Raw genomic sequence first — 18921 nt, 5'->3', positions numbered from 1 at the left:
CTGACCGGCATGTTGGATGGTTCGTAAGACGAAAGGTTTTAGCGTTTTTTGTGTAAGGGGGGGACAAAAAACGCCACGGTCCACGTCGTAAGATGAAAAATACGTAAGACAGGGGGTTCGTAAACCGGGGGCCCACTGTATTGATTTTGAATTTGAACTGCTATTTAACTCTGCAGTGTTCTATCAGCGTTATGGTGAAAACATACATACATACATCCATCCTCTATAGATATGATTGCGCTAAACATGCAGGCATGTTCATTCTGTTGGAGATCGGACATTACTGTCAAGAGGGAATTAATACAAACATTTCAAAAAACAAACCAAAAAAAAACCTTCCATATACCTTCTTCCTGGTCACGTTAGGACCTGCAGCTTATAGTATGGTGTGGCTTGACAAAAGACATTTTTTTTTTTTATTGTTTTATCTTTTATTTATTTATTTATTTATTTATCTTAATTTTTGCTGCTGTGGCTCTTAGTCCGAAAAGTATGGTACAGAACCACACTAACAACACAGGATACAATTTGCACAAGAACTTGTTTATTTCAGTGGCTAAAATGAACTTAGGCGCTATTATTATTATTAATATTTGTAGACCTTGACATAGAAACGTGGGAGACCATTATTATCATACAAAATAAGTGCAACTCCATCCCAAAATATTAAAAATGAAAGGTGTCATTTAAAAAACATCTTCAGGAAAAGGAGCATTTTGACTGAAAAGTAAAAAGGACCGCTCATGTAACTGAATGGAGAAGAATGCAACACAACAATAAAAGTCCGGGCAGAAGGAGAGCAGAGGAGCACCTCCTGTGCTGTGGTGGTACCAGTCTGCTTCAGGACCTTCTTTGGTCTTCTCTCTCCACCGCTGCCTTCATCCAACATTTACATGTCTAACTCATAAGGTGCAGTCTTCTATTCAAGGTCAGGCATTTCTTGAGGAGACAAAATGTTCAATGTTTCAACAGGGAGCACTATTTATCTCAAGTACAGCATAGTTCATGGCAAAAAGTCAATTTAAAAACAATACGTACTTTCATCGTCGCTGTCTGCTGTGTCATGCTGCAAGAGACAATCAAAATGAACTTGGGGTCTAATTATCCAAATTTCATCATACTCTACACCAGTGTTTTTGTGAACCAAAGTATGCTTTTTTTCCTCTGGAAAAATCTTGCACACCACCAGCCGAAAATTAAAAGCATTTAAACTCTGAAACCTACATTAACCCCTGGGGAAAATGTTGACCCAACTCAGACTTTTTGATGTGTGATGTTAAAGCATACATAAAAACACAAGGAGGCTAAGATATTGCATAGATTGTCAAAACATGACAACTTTCAATATGCCATGCTGCCTCCGCTTCTAAATGCTTGCAAACGGGAGGTTGAAAGGTACTAACTAAAAGTGTCAAATTTAGCCCATGTTGGGATCATTTACTGCCATTCATCATTGGAAATACTGAAAACCTGATGTTTTATCATGCATTTCCCTCGATGTTTGCATTCGTCCTTTCAATAGCAACTCGTTAACGAGGCGCAATACAAACTGTTGTGTTGACAGTGTTGGAATTTGTACAATTTTTATACATAAAGGGGGCATATCCCCCCCCAAATATATATATATATATATATATATATATATATATATATATATATATATATATATATATATATATATATATATATATATATATAGCCATACACAGTATATACACACACCTCGAACAATTGATTGACATTCGATTGTATGTGTATGTGTGTGTGTGTGTGTGTGTGTGTGTGTGTGTGTGTATATATATATATATATATATATATATATATATATATATATATATATATATATATATATTTGTTGTGGGCAGGGCTGATGCCACAGAACATTTTGAGGTAAGTAAGTATATATTTGAAATTGACGATATTATTAATCCTTTTGAAGTCAGACCAAGTTGGGTGATAATAAGGCCAGGCTGGTGGGCCACAAATATAATATATAATATTTATGAAATTGAAATAGTAATATTTATTATGTCACAGAGGGTTACGACGAAGATTTCTGCATCATGTGAGTCCAGGCTAAGCCAATCATTGAAGTCATTGAAAGGCTTCCAAATGTCATAAGTTGGCCGTTACCGCTACCCGGTGGTTTTGGAGTGTCAACACAAAAATATCTACTGCGCCCCGTTGGCAGGTTGCCGCTGAAAGGATGAATGCAAAATTTACAATATTTCCAATTTTGAATGGCAGTAAATGAGCCCGACATGGGCTAAATTTGACACATATATGGTGTATCTCTCGACTTCCTGTTTGCAAGCATTTAGAAGTGGCACATTGAAAGTTGTCATGTTTTGATAATCTATGCAATATTTTAGCGTCCTAGTGTTTTTTTGTATCCTTTACCTTTGATATCACACATCAAAAACATAAAAAAGCCTGAGCTGGGTCAAAATTTCCCCCAGGGGTAAAAAAAAAATTAACAGCAGTTTTCAAAATCTGCTAGGTGTCAATCTTACAGGTTATAACTATTTAAAATAGTGCAATAGCAAAAAATAAACACATTTGAATTCTCAACAGATTTTGTGAATAACTGGTGTAAATGTACAAGAACAAAAATGTAAATAAAGCACAAATGGAATTCATACTTTTCTACAGTTGCTGAAATCAATGTGTTTGCTTAAACCTAGCATTGTCCATGGGTTTTAAATGTGTCCAGGCCCAGCCATATTGTTTAGATGGAGCATAAGTAGATCAACTTTGCACACTTTACACTACCAACATGTTTGTGGTATCGATGAAAAGCACTGCTTTTCTGCTTTCTGAATCCATTGGAAATACATAGCTAAAGCACATGCTTGTGAATTACGGTAACTTGAAAAACATATGCCATTTTTGTTGGGACTCTTTACAACGACCTATTGCTCCCCCTTCCCCAACACATGAAGACCGGTCAGCTAATGTATGTGGTAACAAAAACGAAAAGCTCTGCGTGTTCGATTTTAGAATCAGTTGGATTTACGTTTTCCTTTCCCATCAGTGAGGACAAGCGCATAGTTCAAGTTAACAATTACTGTAATTACCCAAATATAAAGTACACTATTTGCCCAAAAATGGCCAAAAGTGTTAGTGCGTCTTATAAACGGTAACTTTTTTTTCAACAACATTCAAAGGAGATTGATCTGTCAGCCAAGAAAAGCTGAGTTTTGACACACAAATGTGCATTTAATATCAGCTGTATTGTTGCTTACAATAATTACCGTAGAGGGGCGAGCTACAGGGCGAACGTCACGTGGTAAATGGTCAATGGACTTTGACTTATATAGCGCTTTTCTACCTCGGGTACTCAAAGCGCTTGACACTAACTAGTCATTTACCTACTGATGACGAAGCATTAGGAGCAATTGGGGGTTCAGTGTCTTGCTCAAGAACACTTTGACATGGTCTTGATGGTAGGGGGATCAAACCCACAGCCTACTGGCTGGGAGACGACCACTCTACCACGAACCATGCTAACGTGGCTGTTAGCGGCAAGTGCCGCTAACAGCAGCCTGTGTTAGCTGAGGTTGTTACGGCATTATTTTCAATAAAAGCAGCGCGCGAGCAGGCTTAAAACCCCGTCCAAGTCCATCCTTGATCACGCACAGGAATGTTACGAAAATCGAAAAGATCATGTAAAAGTTATGTCTCCTGCTGATTCAATGAAGGAGTGGCAAGGTAAGCAGCCAAATGCTACGGTTAGAGAACATGGCTATTGCATGTGACTCGTTCATTAATTGCGGTCTTTTGACATAAATATACAAACACAATCATAAACTTTGTGAAATACAGATGCTGCCAAACTTTATGTACCGGTACTTCTTTATGGTAAAATGAACTTGAGCTGCATCGCGAAGAAAACCAAAAACAACTGCTTGGAGCACGTTACAGTGGCACTGCGTTCACTGACCGCTCACCATGTGAAAAATGTGAAATACACTTTACGCATAGCAAATATATAACTTACAGATATGAAAACAAGAAAATATGAAGAGTTTAGGAAGATTAGGGTTTTGCTATAGTTTTTACATTGTTGCCAGTGTTGATGCGTCTTATATATAGTAACATAGAAAATTAAGGTTGTGTCTTATGTTCTTGTTGTTGTAATCGTAGTAGTTTATTTATTTGGTCCAAGGTATAAAGTCAACCTCGCGTTGAAATCGACCCCACTTTTTTTTTACTTCAATTTGGGTGAATTATACAAAAACGTAAAAAAAGCTCTGACTTTAGTTGATTGCACATATTATGGCTGTCCAGTTACAACACATGGTGTGTGTTATTAAAATGACCAAATTACGGTACAGTGGGCCCCCGTGTTACGAACTTAATCCGTTCAGCGGCTACGCTCGTAACTTGAACTGCTCGTATGACGGGCAATCCAAACCTATGTTAATTAGTGAATGCGTGCAACGTGTGTAAAAACCTTAGGTAAAAACATCACGACTTGATACACATATTAAAAATGAGTAACATAATCTACTGTACAGTTAAATTCAATAACGTATACAAAGGAAAAATGACATTTACCTTTGGGGCGACGTGACTTGAGCTGGGTGGAGGCGGAGGGGAGCAGAGACCAACCCGCAGAATTTATTGATTTATTTTCTTAAACGGGAACTTTTCTCAAACTAGAACTTATCACCTGCGATTTCCTTCTCTTTAATCCATAATAGAAGAAGCCTCTCAATTTTGGTTTGGTCCATCCCCCGGCAAGGAAAGTCTTGCCCTTAGAAGATTGCCGAGCGGTTACGGCCATACTCACGAGCAAGGTTAAATGCGTGCGCCTCCTTCGTATTTTTTTTTTTTTTATTATCTCCTGCTTGGTTTCTATTGTCATCATCCTCTTACTTCTTCCTTTACCGCCACTAGCAATTTTAGAAACCATGTCTAACAGATAAAGTTTGCAAAGTCTTAACAACATTCCTTCCTTCCGTTTTTGACTGATTTCTCTCCTTCCTTTCGTCCCGACCAGCTGTGCCATCAAGCTAGATGAAGGCGTTCGACCAATAGCATATCGGCATTTCTGTGACTGACACCGTGACTAAACAGTGACTGTGACATTGTAAGAGCAATAGCATATCAGCGTTACCGTGTCGTGCATGAGCAGATGATTTCGTAGATGTAGCAAAGCGAGATCAATTGTACGTACACATTGACTGGCAAAGCGTGGTGAAATCATAGTTATAACCATCACGAATATACACACATTTAAAATTAATACCATAATCTACTTTGCTGTTAATTAAATTAACATGGATATACAAAGGATAAATGACATTTTCCTCTGGGGCGACGTGACTTGAGCCGAGTGGAGACGGAGGTGAGCAGAGACCAACCCGCAGAATTTATTGATTTATTTTCTTAAACAAAAACTTTTCTCAAACTAAAACATATCACCGGCAATTTCCTTCTCTTTGATCCATAATAGAAGAAGCCTTTCCATTTTGTTGTCGAGCGAGGTTCGTCCACCGGCAAGGAAAGTCTTGCCCTTAGAAGATTGCCGAGCGGTTACGTCCATACTCACGAGCAAGGTTAACCATGCGTGCGCTTCCTTCGTATTTTTTTTTTTTTATTATCTCCTGCTTCGTTTCTATTGTCATCATCCTTACTTCTTCCTTTACCGCCACTTGCAATTTTAGAAGCCATGTCTAACAGATAAAGTTTGCAAAGTCTTCACAACATTCCTTCCTTCCGTTTTTCACTCATTTTCTCTCCTTCCTTCCGTCCCGACCAGCTGTGCCATCAAGCTAGATAAAGGCGTTCGGCCAATAGCATATCGGCATTTCTGTGATTGACGTGACGCCGGGCAATAGTATCTCCGTGACTGACTCCGTGACTGACACCGTGACTGTGACATTGTAAGAGCAATAGTGTTCGGCGTTGCCGTGACGAGCATCAAATTCTAAATTAGTTGACGTAGCAAATCGAAAATAAATGCACGAACACAATGGAAGGCATGTCAGATTGTTCGTAAGACGGAAGGTTTGTGCGTAAGTAGGGGCCAAAAAACTTCGTGGTCCACTCTCGTAAGTCGAAATGTTCGTAAAAGAGGGTGCTCGTAAACCGGGGGCCGACTGTACTTTTAGGCGCATTTCTTCATAGTATATCAAATAACATACTCTTGCAGTTACGGGTGGGAAGGAGTGGGGTGGAAAAGAGACAAGTGCAAGGCAATGTATGCGCGCGTGGACACAAATGCTGAAACCAATGATAAAAGAATAAAACAATTTGAAGCTTCAATGCTTTTTTCTTTTTTTACATAGGTGAATATGAATTTGTCGAAACGCCCCCAAAGTCATCATCATTATCTGACATGCCAAATAGCTCCTCCCATTTCAATGCATGGCTATCTCGGACGTGCTCTTTTTCCTCCTTGTTATCTCTTCAAACATGCTCGTTACTCTTCCACGGGTCGTCATCTTCGCACCCGTCTAATTTGTTTGAAATGGAGGTCGACAGAAATGCTTTGCTGAAGCCTTCTTTACTCAAGTGAAGACTGTGGCGAGATCATAGCGTGGAACGGTTGCTCTTCACTGTGTTTCTGCCCCCACTGGTCACATTTTGTCTTGAACAGACAAGTCAAGCCGTCTTTTCCTTTTCATGATGGGTCAAAGTCCTCCAGAAAAATTATCCACGCAGCCTCATTGGTGACAACAGAGGCAATAAGGCAGAGCTTGACTAAAGTGCATTTAAAAATGCAAACGTGGTAAAACGGATGCATACTGTATCGAATTAGAGGTAAATATACAGTGAACCCCCGATGTCCCTGGCTTGCGTTTTTTTCACTTTACAATGTCTACCGCGGCCTTTTTTTCCCCCTATTTACGCCTTTTTTTTTGTGTTGCGATAAAAAAAAAAACCTCCTCCTCAAATATGGCGGTCAGTGTGGGTGCGTGACTCTGCGACTCGGTCCGTAATCATATGCCTATACACGCGTCGTCACTTACATCACTAGGATGCTGGTCTGCTATAGATCGGCGTTGCGACTCACTGAGATACTGGTCTGCTATTGGTCGGCGTCACAGAAGCACTAAGATGCTGGTCCAATATTGGTCGGCGACACGGTTTCCAAAATAGGTAGAACGTTAAAGCTTTGTTCGCCTTTGAGTGCTTACAAAAACGAATTTATCGTGCATGTTAGTGCTTAATTCAAACTTGAATTGGTTAGCCATGGGTCCCAAGATTGCCAGTGATAATAAAGAGAGAAGTAAGATGATGATTTTTTTGGAAACGAAGTTGGAGATAATCAAGAAATACGAAGAAGGCTAGGCTAGCCTACCCTCACTATGGAAAATGGCCATAACAAGCTCTCTCTAAACTCCAAGGTAAATAAATCCTTTCTATATTTTTTATTTATGATGTTATTTAATTGTAGACATGTATATTATATATAAGTAACACCCACTATACTATTTTGATACCAATTTTTAATATGTATATACATTTTTTATGTTTTTACCTGGGGTTTTACACGCATTTGCTATTTAACATTGGATTGCCTGCCAATGGCCGACGCCAAATTCGCATTAAAATCCAAACCGCGGAACGGATTAATCTCATAAACCGGGGGCCCACAGTAATCATTTTAGGCCTTGTAAATGAGATGATAGTACTTATTTCGCGTTCAAAATAATGTTATTCAAAACACATATGTGGAGAAAATTGGTCGGGTTTTAAGTTATGCGGGTATAAGGCCTTGTCTACATGTAGCTGGGGTTCTGGGCAAACGGGCAGTAAATGTCTCCGTTTTGCCCTATTCGCTATAAAATTGAATGTTTCAAAACCTCCGGCCATAGTGGAGATTTGCCCAGGCCTCCAGTTTTGTGGTTGTGTGTGATCAGCTTCAACGGAGATTTGTGTCATCGCGCTACTCTTTCTAATTGGACACGTCAGGGGCATAAGTTCTTTCTGATTGGACAGGATTTGTGACATTACTAGCACCTAGCGACTTGACATTTCTTGTAAGGGAATTTGAAACCGCATAGTATAGACTCAACTTTTTTAAACAAACAAACCCCTCGCCCCATGAGTTTGGGAGGGGTCTGGATCAAGTTAGACAGGCTTAGTAGCAGTTCGAGGCAGCACTTGCTGTGCAAGCATGTCTATAAATAAGTCTGAATAAAATTAAGCTGAACAGCTACGCTAAGCATAGCTTAGCAACAATTAGAGACAGCGTATGCTCTGCAAGTAGGCCCGTAATCATTTTTGTGCAAGACAAAATCAAAGTGATTCAAGATAAATGCATGACTACTGTCATGCAGACAACTAAATACGAGTAAAGAAACCCACCTCTTCATCAGCACAGTCTAGGTCAGGTAAATCATCGCCTCCCATATTGTTCATCATCTACAAACAACACAATTTCATTCATGTGTGTGTGTGCATGTGTATGCTTGTGTTATCTACAACCTCTTACCTCTGAGAACTTGTCAAAACTGTTTAAATCTTCATCTGAGTCTTCTTCCCAGTCTTTCCAGTTATTGAAGTCCACACTAAGGCAGTTGCACTAACACAAACAATTGTAGACAATTTAAGTGGAGTTTTCAATTGTTGACAATTGTTTAAAGTTGTCACCTCATGAGTTCATACACAATGAAGACACTAAGTACAACGATTAATCAACAACTAATTGATTACCCACCTAATAATCAAGTGAAATGTTTTCAATAATCGAAGGTGTCCCAATCCCTTCAATTTAAACCTCTCAACACAGAATGTTCTCAAGATTGATCAAGTCTTCCATGAATGCGTGCAAGCCATGAAATCAAGTCAGGACGGAAACAGGTTTTAACTGAAAGGAACCGGCTAGCGCATGGGTGTCAAACATTGGGCTCGCGGGCCAGATCTGCGCCTCATAACGAACGTTACAATACGCAAAATATTCCTACTTTTACAAGCAATGCAAAGATCAGCACTGCAACTTAGAAAATAGGAAATTGTCCCAAGATGCTGTTAATCTCAACTCACACCTGTGTGCTCGAAAACAACTTACTCAGTCCTGCTCTGCAGGCTTTCTCGTGCCGAATAAAGAACGTTACAACACACAAAAAAAATCTTACTTTTACAAGCAATGCGATGATCAGCACTGCAACTTACAAGCTGAAGAGAGCAGAGTCCATGCTTACGCCAAACAGCTTGCTCATCGCTTCGCTGACACGAAGAACATTCGCGTTAGCTTTGTCGTGCTACTGAGCGCAGGTAGAATCGCCCTGAAGAGATTCCCAATGAACGGGAGTTGCCATCTGGGCCATTACCAAACATTCATCTTTGGTCCCTGATAAACAATAAGTGTTGTATTTCGTTTTATTTTTTTTTCAGATTTGTCATTAAAGTAATGGATTAAAGGAATTAATATTATTTTGGACTACTCCAATATCAAATATGCCAATGAAAACAAAATAAAAAGCAATGTCACAACATTATTCCTGAAGCTAGGCTGAAAAAAGCGAAAATCTGAGTGTAACTTACGCCTACTAAAATGCATGTGGGGTAAGATGAGCCACTGGGTAAGTTGACCCACCCCTTGTATCTAGGCAACCGTACCATGTGTGGTCATGTGATCACAATGGCAGGAAGCCCTCACCATTGCCATCTTGCAGTGGTGAAAGTAAGCACATTAGAAAAGAGATAAGCCTAATTATACGAGAAAAGTTGTTTTTTGACTGTCAAAGTAACATTTCTGCATTTTAGGTAAAATGAGAGTTATGTCAAACAAGATTATCTGAGACTAAAATGATATGTTACACATATTGGTGTATTTGTAAGGTGTAAAAACATGTGAATCACTTACCTCAAAACTAGCCACGTTTTTTAAGATAGCCTGCTTTTCACAAATTGGTGGCTATGGGGCAAATTGAGCCCAAGGCTTTGGGGTAAATTCAGCCAGTGGTTCAACTTACCCCATAAGGCACTGAAATTCAGATGAATCCTTGATGTAATTAAACACTATTTGTCTGAAGTACGCTCAACTGATTTGCTGTTTTTACCATATTTTAATCATTATAGAGAAGAAAAAAAAGAGGTAGCATGCTGAGAACGTATAAGAGGAAAACAAGCAGGGGCTCGACACCCTTGGAAGAGCTGGAGAGAGCAGTCAATGAAGTCGAGAATGGAAAGTCCATCAGATCAGTGGCAAATAAAAGAAATATTCACAGGTCAAAATTGATAAGGTACATGAAAAAGAGCTGTAAAGGAAGTAAAAACAGTTGATTACGGTGGGACGGCAGAAGCAAAAAGAGTCTTCTCAGAGGAGATCAAGAAAGAGCTTGCAGACCACGTCAAGAAGCTTGCAGAGCAATTTCATGGCATTACGCCAAAGAAATGTTGTGAAATGGCTTTAGAATTGGCTACAAGAAATAACATTCCCACCCCTAACAACTGGACAGAGATAGGTTAAGCATCCATGGTTTCATCCTCCAATAGTACTGCTGAGCTACCTGCATCAAGCTCTGCAACATGGGTTTTTTCCTCCGAGTTCACACCCCAAGGATCCTGGATCCTATGTGTCTCCAACTGAGATTTTACCTTTACCCAAAAAACAGCAGCCCCGGAAACAAACAAACCGAAAGCGGGTGAAGAAAAGAACCTGACTGATACACCTGAAAAGCTGGCAATCCAATGTGCCCATGAAGAGTGGAAAAGCAAACTAAAAAACAAAATGGACAGATCCATCAAAGACCAAAGAGTGCTGAAGAGGAAAAAAGCTCAGCTGAAAATAGAAGAAAGCAGTTCTGAGGAGAGTGATATTGCAGTTCCATTAGAAGACACTACTGAGAGTTCCAGCTACGAAAGTGAACCAGATGACTCAGATCTGCATGTTGATGACTTTGTAATTGTAAAATAAAAAAAATTTAAAAAATTAAATTAAATTAAATTAAAAAAAAAAGCAGGAACCATCATTACATTGGCTTAGTCAACAGCCTTGAGAAGAATGAAGTTTGTGCCCGATTTCCAGAATTCCAGGGGTCACTGGCAATAAGAAACCCACTTATGCTTTCAAGGAGAATGATGAGGCATCATTCCCACGGAGTGATGTCCTGAAGAAGCTGTTCGGACCTCAAAAAGCCGAAGGAACTGCAAGAAGGGACCAACAATTCATATTTCACTGCAACCTGGACAGTCGGAATATTGAGTTGTTCTTTTGAGTCGCTAGATAGTACTGAAACAACAGGTTTTTGTTGGTGGTGTGTTGTTCTTAGTTCAAAACTAATTGTTACAAAATAATTAACAGGTTCACTTTAAAAAAAAAAAAAAAACAACCTTTTTGTTTAGTTTACATGTTATGGCTCAACCTACCCCTTGATGGGGGGCATCTTACCCCAGACCTGGGGCAAATTGAGGCACAATTGCAGTTTTTTTGGAAAGGTCATTATTTTGTGAAGCTTTGTCAGAAATGCATTCTGATCATTTCATTTTATAGTAGACATCCTGAAATAATGGAATATGTTCAAATTTTGTTTCTATGTAGTTTTTCTTTGAATCCAGATAAGTAAAATTCGGCTCATCTTACCCCACTCTCCCCTACATATGTACGTGAATGGAACAAAAATACAGTATGTCAAAGGTAATCCATTTTACCTCACAGGTGGGGAATTTCCGGGGTTGGGTGGGTTGAGGGAGGCTGGGAATGTGCGAGCCGCAGAATGGCGTTTGGAACGCTTGTCGGCGACAGGCTCCAAATGTCATCCAGCGTTTTTTAAAATTAACATTAGTCGGAACTATGCTGCTATTCATAAAAAGTGGCATTCCAAACACCGTACAAAGCAACGCAAAACAAACGCAGATTAGCGTTGTATATTATCCGCTTACCATACACTGAAAGAAATGTGCGTCGCAGGCTAGAATGCAAATTTTTGACAGAAATGCTCATTCAATATTCAATCCACTCCGTTTTACAGCATTGGAAACATTAAAAATGTTTGTGGCATGTTTGTAAACCATATTAAAACAAACAAACAAACAAAAAAATATTCTCTCCTCATCTTATTCCATTTTCAAAACAGCTGCAGGGAGCCAATAAGGCAGTGCTAAAGAGCAGCAAGCAGCTCCAGCTAACCTTTGAGAACCTGAATTTTTACTAGCTACTTAACCCTTTCACAAACTTTTTTTTTTTTTTAATAAGTCTAGGATACTTGGAAAATTTGTTTAAAAATTCCCACTTTCATATAGGTTACAGGCCCTGGAAATGATTTTGTCCCATCAGTATTGAATCATCATAAGAATATTGATATTAAAAATATTAATAATAATATAAACGTGCGAGAGAAGTGAAAATTATCACCAAATGCTTACAATACCTAGTAATCAGCGTAATCTAGAGTAACATATATATAGCACATACAATCAATATATTTCCAATATATCTCCATAGTACTAGATCATGAATTCACAAGAAGTGTACAACATAGAAAAGTTGCCAGTAGCTACTAGAATCTGTAGATAGGTGTGTAATGAACCACCGGGATGCCATTTCATCTGATTGCTACTATTCCTATACACACTGCGATTTTTTTAAAAGGGCAGGGATGCATTATCAACGAAAGTCAAAGAGAGAGAGTTACATTTTTAGCAATTAAACAAGAGATAAAATGCCTCGGAACTGAACTCATTTTGTTTTGTTTTTTGGGGAGGGGGGGGGGGGCTCAACATTACAAAAATCAAGACAAAAACACATCAAAGTTGTTAAGGGTTACCCTTGTCTTGTCTTTGGTCAGTCGAGGCCATGCCCTCCCAGTCTCGGCCTTTCGTAAACAACACAACACAGACCTGTCTGTGCGTCTGTGTTTAGATTCCTGGATGGCAATAAAGACACAGATTTAGAATAGGGCAACACATTCAACAAATAGCCGGCAATCCACTCACTACATAAATGTAACACTCACTTTTGGGTCAATCTCCCCATAAAGCTCCACTGTATTCTGATGTTTGATGTTATTTGCTCCACTGGCACAGCTGTGTCAAAATGACAGATATGACAGTGTAATAATAGAATTAAAATGATATGGCCAGCTCTTGACAAGCAGTGAAAAAGACCCACCTGAAATCAAGTTTAGTCTTGTCAAAATGCACATGCACGTCTTTACTGTCTTCTACGCAGAACTCTATAAAGACAGAGTCCCGTCTGTCGTACCACTTGGCTGTTGCAGGCTGCCTAAAAGCGCGAACGTACACACCCCGCACAAAAAAATATATTTAAAAACTTCACACTCATTGTACCTGGCCCAGCAAGCAGGATTAGATCTCATGTAACATAACAATGATACACATTTATTGTTCAACGAATAACTGATAGAACCATGCGATCTTTGATTTTTGTTTTATTCTGTAAAGGCTTATAAAGTATTTTAATGCGGCTTTCGAATCATATTCGAGTGTAAGGTGCACATGTTGTAAACGATCAATATCAGGTATAACGACAATGACCAATGCACACCCAATCTACACAATGAATCGTTGTTTAATATGAAAGCCATAATCCTGACATTATGCTGTCCGCTCGCGAGTGTGTTCATTTATTTGCCTGTCTGATCGGTTGACGGTTAAGAGCTAAGGCAAAACACGTGGAAATTGAAAACACAACAGTAAAAACGCATCTTAACAGAAACCGTTTCGCGAGGACGGAATGCTTTGATGCACAACTCTACTTCAATCCACAAAGTTTGCTGAGTTATACTTAAGGATATGTTGTGGATTTTGTCTTTTTTGTCAGGCACGTGCGTTTCGTACGCGGATGCGGCTAAATCGTGTGCTAGCCCCTTTCTTGACTTGAACTGCAATGTACGCAATGACAAGTTGCCGTCAGTAATGACACCTCCATAATTAAGACCAGACTTACATCTTTACTTTGATTTCAATATAACACTCCCCTCGGAACGCAATATCAAAATTAAGCCCTTCCGTGCGAGTAGAGAAGCCTAGTAGAGATATTTGTAAGACATAAATTTGCTAACGGGATGACAAGTAGCCTGTCCAAATGGCGCGTGCTTTTGGTGTTCTCGCGTGAAATATGCGTGGTTTCCTCGCAGCCTTCACCATAGACATACGTATATAGATACAGCGCTATCGTTAAATGTGATACGCCAGAGTGTTTGCCATCTTATAGTAGTCACTCAAGAAGACTTCAGCAACGATGCTGCATCACTGCTCTGCCTGTTTTTGAAAAACATTGATGAATAAACAGCAAAGTGTTGTTTTTTTGACGTGTTGAGTAGCTAATTAATTAAAAAGAGGATATACGGTATTATTAATAGAGAACTTTAACAACCTGCTGTGCATGAGCAAAAAAATAGCCATACAACAGTTAGTAATGAATTCACTAAAACAAATTAATGTCACCTACACCCAAACTGTTTCGTATATAATGTCAAACATAAAAGTAAAACCAACAACAAAAAAAGTTAATCATGGTGTCAACTTGTGAAGCCTTGACTCTTTTGTGATTAAGGGCAATATAAACAAATGTGACTTGTTTTGTTTTGTAGATCACAAAAACAACTGTCAGTTGGACAGCACTATAGAGACTTTCTGTAGCCACTGTAGTTCCCTTTCACTTCCTTTCCTAGTAGTGTTATACTTAACAGTGTTGATAGTTCATCTTCTTTTATTTTTCTTCTTTTTCTTCTTCGTGATTGTCTTTGAAGCATTAACTTTGCAGATGTCAAAAGATATGAGAGACCCCCCCAGATGGTGCTTAAAGCATAGAAGAAGCTGTCACGCAAGCACAGGATGAGAATGCAGACCAACTAAACTTCAATTGTGACACCGGTTGACCAGATAAAAGGGTCACCCAGTCTGCCTTTCAGAACTCTCTTGCGTGAAGGTTTGATGCCATACTGTGTTCCATGCTTCATGTGGGTAGGGTTTTATCATTGGTAGCCCATTGACCATGACCCCCCCCCCGTGGCTTTTGTTGGTTTATCCTCCATATAGCCCTGATTGGCTTTGCTTCACTGGGTGAGTTCATCTGTATTATTTCTGCTATACCATTTCTGGTGCTTTTTCGATGATTTGTCGCCATTTTGTGACCCTCACCATTATTAACTTGTTGTGACAACGAAAGCAGCATGTGGCCACAGGGTGACCGTATCTCCAGCAGGGTACCATCTGATACAAAAAGGACTGACAGAAAGAGCGTGCAACTCCCTGTCATGCCTGGCTGAGACAATGGGACATGCACACGTTGCTTTACTCCCTATGCTGGCCTCCCTTTGAAATCCTGTATGAGGCACCTCTCCAGTGGGTGTCTCTGTAGAGTGCGTTTTTGCTCTTTAGTAGGGAACACGGGGCACACCGTGGGGTCCAAGGCTCCGGGCTCCTTGAAACAATGGAGTGGCACCCCAACAAGCTGCCATCAACCACAGTACGGCCACAATGGTGGTGGCATAAACAGTTGGAATTTGTTTGTCTCACAGTGTTTCACACATGACACCAGTGGCTTGTCTTAGTCTTGCTGTTTTGGATTTCCTGCAGTCTCTCCAGGATAAAAGGAGATCTCCATCCACGCATAAAAGTTATGTTGGTGGGGGCTTTCACTCTAATCCTGGGCCCCTCCTCCCAAGAACTCATGGCCCCAGACATGCCTTACCAAAAGACAAGACAGACTCCATATCACATTTCTGCACCACAGCCATGAAAATAAACAAAAGGTGAGAGACGGAGTTGCCAATGCGAGCCAAGCACGCACAAGCATTGTTGGAGCCAAAAAGCTTTTTGTGTATTTTTATTTGTTTATCTTAAGAGAGTTAAACAAATTGTCAGAAGACATGCCAATCTATTATGGTGGGTGGAACCATGGTTGCCATGGTTACATAAATACGTGCCGGTTGGTGATTGCACTCAGGTGCGACAGGGCAAGAGGCAAACAGTTTTCGACCGTGCGTGGTCATTAAGGTAGATTTTCAGTTTGGTTTGTTACTCGAATTATTGTTTTATCAGTATATTGAAATCAAAATGTGCTGCCAATCAAATGAATCATAAGAATGTTGACAAAAATAAAAGGATTGGCATATCCAACGCAATGCAAGAGACTATTGAAATTATTTGATCGACGCACGCATCCAACTAAACCTTACCCAGTTGCCGTACTGTTCAGCCTATAGGCAAAGGCTGTACAAGCATTATAGGCCTTCGTGATGAGTTCATCCGCCATTCGATATTGTATGTTAGAACAAGGTAGAGTACGCTGAGCGAGCTCATCGGGAGAGAGGCAAGAAAGCCACTTTCTCCTTCACAACAGGCATCCTGCAATGCCACAAGGACGGTGAGTCGAATCCCTTGAGGCAAACAGATCAACCTCCGCCCAGCCGAATCGAGTCCATATTGTGAACACTATACCTCCGGGTGCAGACGCCACTCCTCTGGTGCCAGCACTCCATGGAACAAAGAGTCTGCCACCTCATTCAGGATACCCAGAAGGTAAGCCACCCGCAGACTGGCCAGATGGGAGGCAGACCATTATCAGCTAGTGTCAGGCCACTAGCAGCAACCTTACGGACCTCATCCCACCCTGATTGTTGATGTGTAAAACCGGTGAGAAGTTGTCCGATAGGCCAAGGACATGTTTCCTTCGAAGGAATGTCAGAAAGCGGATGACAGTCCGATGAACTGCACGCAATTTCAGGAAGTTGGCGTGGTCGGTAGGGTCCAGTGCTGAGCGTCCTTCTGATGCCTTCACTGTCCCGCAGTCTAGGCATTATTTGGCTATCCTGCAGTTATGTTGGGGCTATAGGAGACGGTTCCCTTATAAACTGTTACATTTGTCTGCATTTCATCTGTCACATACAGTACACGACAAGTTAATGGCACTATATTTTATATTTTGCACTGTCATCCTCATATGTATTCAATTTCTTCCATTTCATTTACTCCATAATATGCTCAGAATGTAAGTCTACTCATTTATTAGTGGTTCATTATTACTGCCCTTATTGATCTGTTTGTTTTTTGTTTTGTTTTAAATTGCCTACTTTATTATTTGCTCAATTGTAGAATGTAGTCTGCTCAGGAAAGTGAACAGAATAAGAAATTTATTTTGTAGTATTACTATGCAATTGACAATAAAACTCATGAATCTTGTAATGCTGAGCTTGAATTGACTAAATAATGCCTTTTATTAGCAAATTTAGAAACTTCTTTCTTGCATTTCCTGGCTGAAATCCAATCAGAGTGAGCCTGTCACTTTGGGATCTGCCCATTGGTTACTGGAATGACATCACCTCTTTGCTTGCAAAATAACAACCCAGAATGCTTTGCTCAACTATTGGCAAGTAATTCAAATTCATTTATATAAATCATGTTGAAAAAGAATCGTAACACAAAAAAAATCTAGTAACACAAAAAAATCTGTTTACACTTAATTCTAAACATTGCTTTTTATTTAGATCTGTACAATAATCCTGCTGAGCAAGATAGTGTTCAATGTGCATTATGCAGTAATGAAACTCTAAAAGTTATGTTTTGTTGGTATTTGTAAGTTGATATTGAGGTTTTTGGCTCTTGGTTGTTTGTCTTTTCGAGTTGTAGGGCTTCTGCTCGTGTGTTTACGTTCATGTTTTTGTTCCTCTCGTGTTAGTGTCTCCCTTAGTGTGATTGCGTCTACATGCCCTTGTTAAACCGCTTCCCTTGTGTCGGCCAATCAGCTACCTGTTCCATTTGTGTCTGGTTCAGGTGCCTCTTGTTGTCCCATCAGTTTTGAGTGTATTTAGTTTCATGTTTGCTTTCAGTTCTTGACGGGTCATTGTCAAAGTGTTGTTGTCAATGTTGCCGTTGCTGTCAGTTCCTTGTTGTCATCGTAAGTTATATTCCTGTGTTTTTCTGAATTTTGGGTCTAGTCTTTAGTAATTAGATTATTTCAGATTTTTTGTTTGTTACTTTATATATAGTATTTAACCTTTTTTATTGTCTTCTTCATATTATTATTTTTAGGACACCTTGCCTCCAATCTCCCTGCATTTGAGTCCAGAACATTCCACTACCTCACCCACCATGCCAGCACGTGACAAAAGTAATGAATGACATTAAAAAAAAAAAAGAATCATCTACCATCACTGCCACATTTTCAATACACTGCATATAACCTTCTAAGCGTTGACAGCTTCAAAGATTCAAGGTTTCCTCAAATGAATTTGTATCCATAAATAACCAAGTACTTGAGCCACTCAGACAATTTGTTGAGCCACAAAACAGAAAGAGCATAACAGTGAAACAAAACCGCCATCCATCCAATAGCTACCGCTTTGTCCGGGGTCGGGTCGAGGGGGCAGCAGCTTGAGCAGGGAAGCCCAGACTTCCCTCTCCCCGGCTAATTCGTCCAGCTCCTCTTAGAGGACCCCCAGACCCTCCCAGGCCAGCCGAGAGACATAGAGAGCCCAGAAACCCTGCGGAGGAAACTCTTTTCGGCCACTTGTATCCGGGATCTCCTTCTTTCGGTCACAACCCACAGCTCGTGACCATAGGTGAGGGCAGGAACGTGGATTGACCGGTAAACAGAAAGCTTCACATTTCAGCTCAGGTCTCTCTTCACGACAGACCGGTACCAAAAGTGTGGAGTGCCCTGTCCGGGTTGGGGATGAGGTCCTGCCCAAAGTGGAGGACTTAAAGTATCTTGGGGTCTTAATATCTTTAAATATAATAGGTATTGTAAAATTGACTTTAACATTGCAATTAAGTTAAAGTTTTATGCAATTTTGGATTATTGATGTTTGAATCGTATATTTTCCTTGGCCACTGTATTTGAAAGAGCTGGACAATCCATCACCTAATCAATTAAGCCACTGAGAGTGAGCGCTTCCGCACTCTTGACAAGTGGCCTAATGATGTGAAGCCTCGTAAAGGATGTAAATTCACTTCAGGTTTTTTTTTTTCAAGGCTTTGCATCATAAGGCATCCATT

General features: G+C 40.0%; 1 protein-coding gene across 1 annotated transcript; it reads right to left on the bottom strand.

The window, feature by feature from the left end:
- Positions 1-522: 522 nt before the first annotated feature.
- Positions 523-14036, bottom strand: ptges3a (prostaglandin E synthase 3a (cytosolic)). Its single transcript, XM_088407364.1, has 8 exons — positions 13868-14036; positions 13070-13183; positions 12915-12984; positions 12726-12824; positions 8450-8539; positions 8323-8379; positions 1039-1066; positions 523-939 (listed from the first exon to the last, which is right to left on the bottom strand). Coding segments are annotated over exons 1-8 (480 nt in total). The 5' UTR covers positions 13870-14036; the 3' UTR covers positions 523-919.
- Positions 14037-18921: the final 4885 nt, after the last annotated feature.

The sequence above is a fragment of the Hippichthys cyanospilos genome, chromosome 2 (assembly GCF_059441005.1).
Source record: "Hippichthys cyanospilos isolate Australia breed blue-spotted pipefish chromosome 2, RoL_Hcya_1.0, whole genome shotgun sequence".
NCBI lineage: Eukaryota > Metazoa > Chordata > Actinopteri > Syngnathiformes > Syngnathidae > Hippichthys > Hippichthys cyanospilos.
Note: the sequence above shows the minus strand (reverse complement) of the source record. Positions and strands in the feature narration are given on the sequence as shown.

What these genes read in the sequence shown, in the direction of transcription:
- ptges3a (XM_088407364.1), bottom strand. An exon ending in TGACCAAAGACAAGACAAGG is followed by an intron (nt 8,540 to 12,725) that starts GTAACCCTTAAC and finishes TGTTTGTGTTAG; the next exon opens with TGCAACTGCCTTAGTGTGGA. An exon ending in AGCAGACAGCGACGATGAAA is followed by an intron (nt 940 to 1,038) that starts GTACGTATTGTT and finishes TGTCTCCTCAAG; the next exon opens with AAATGCCTGACCTTGAATAG.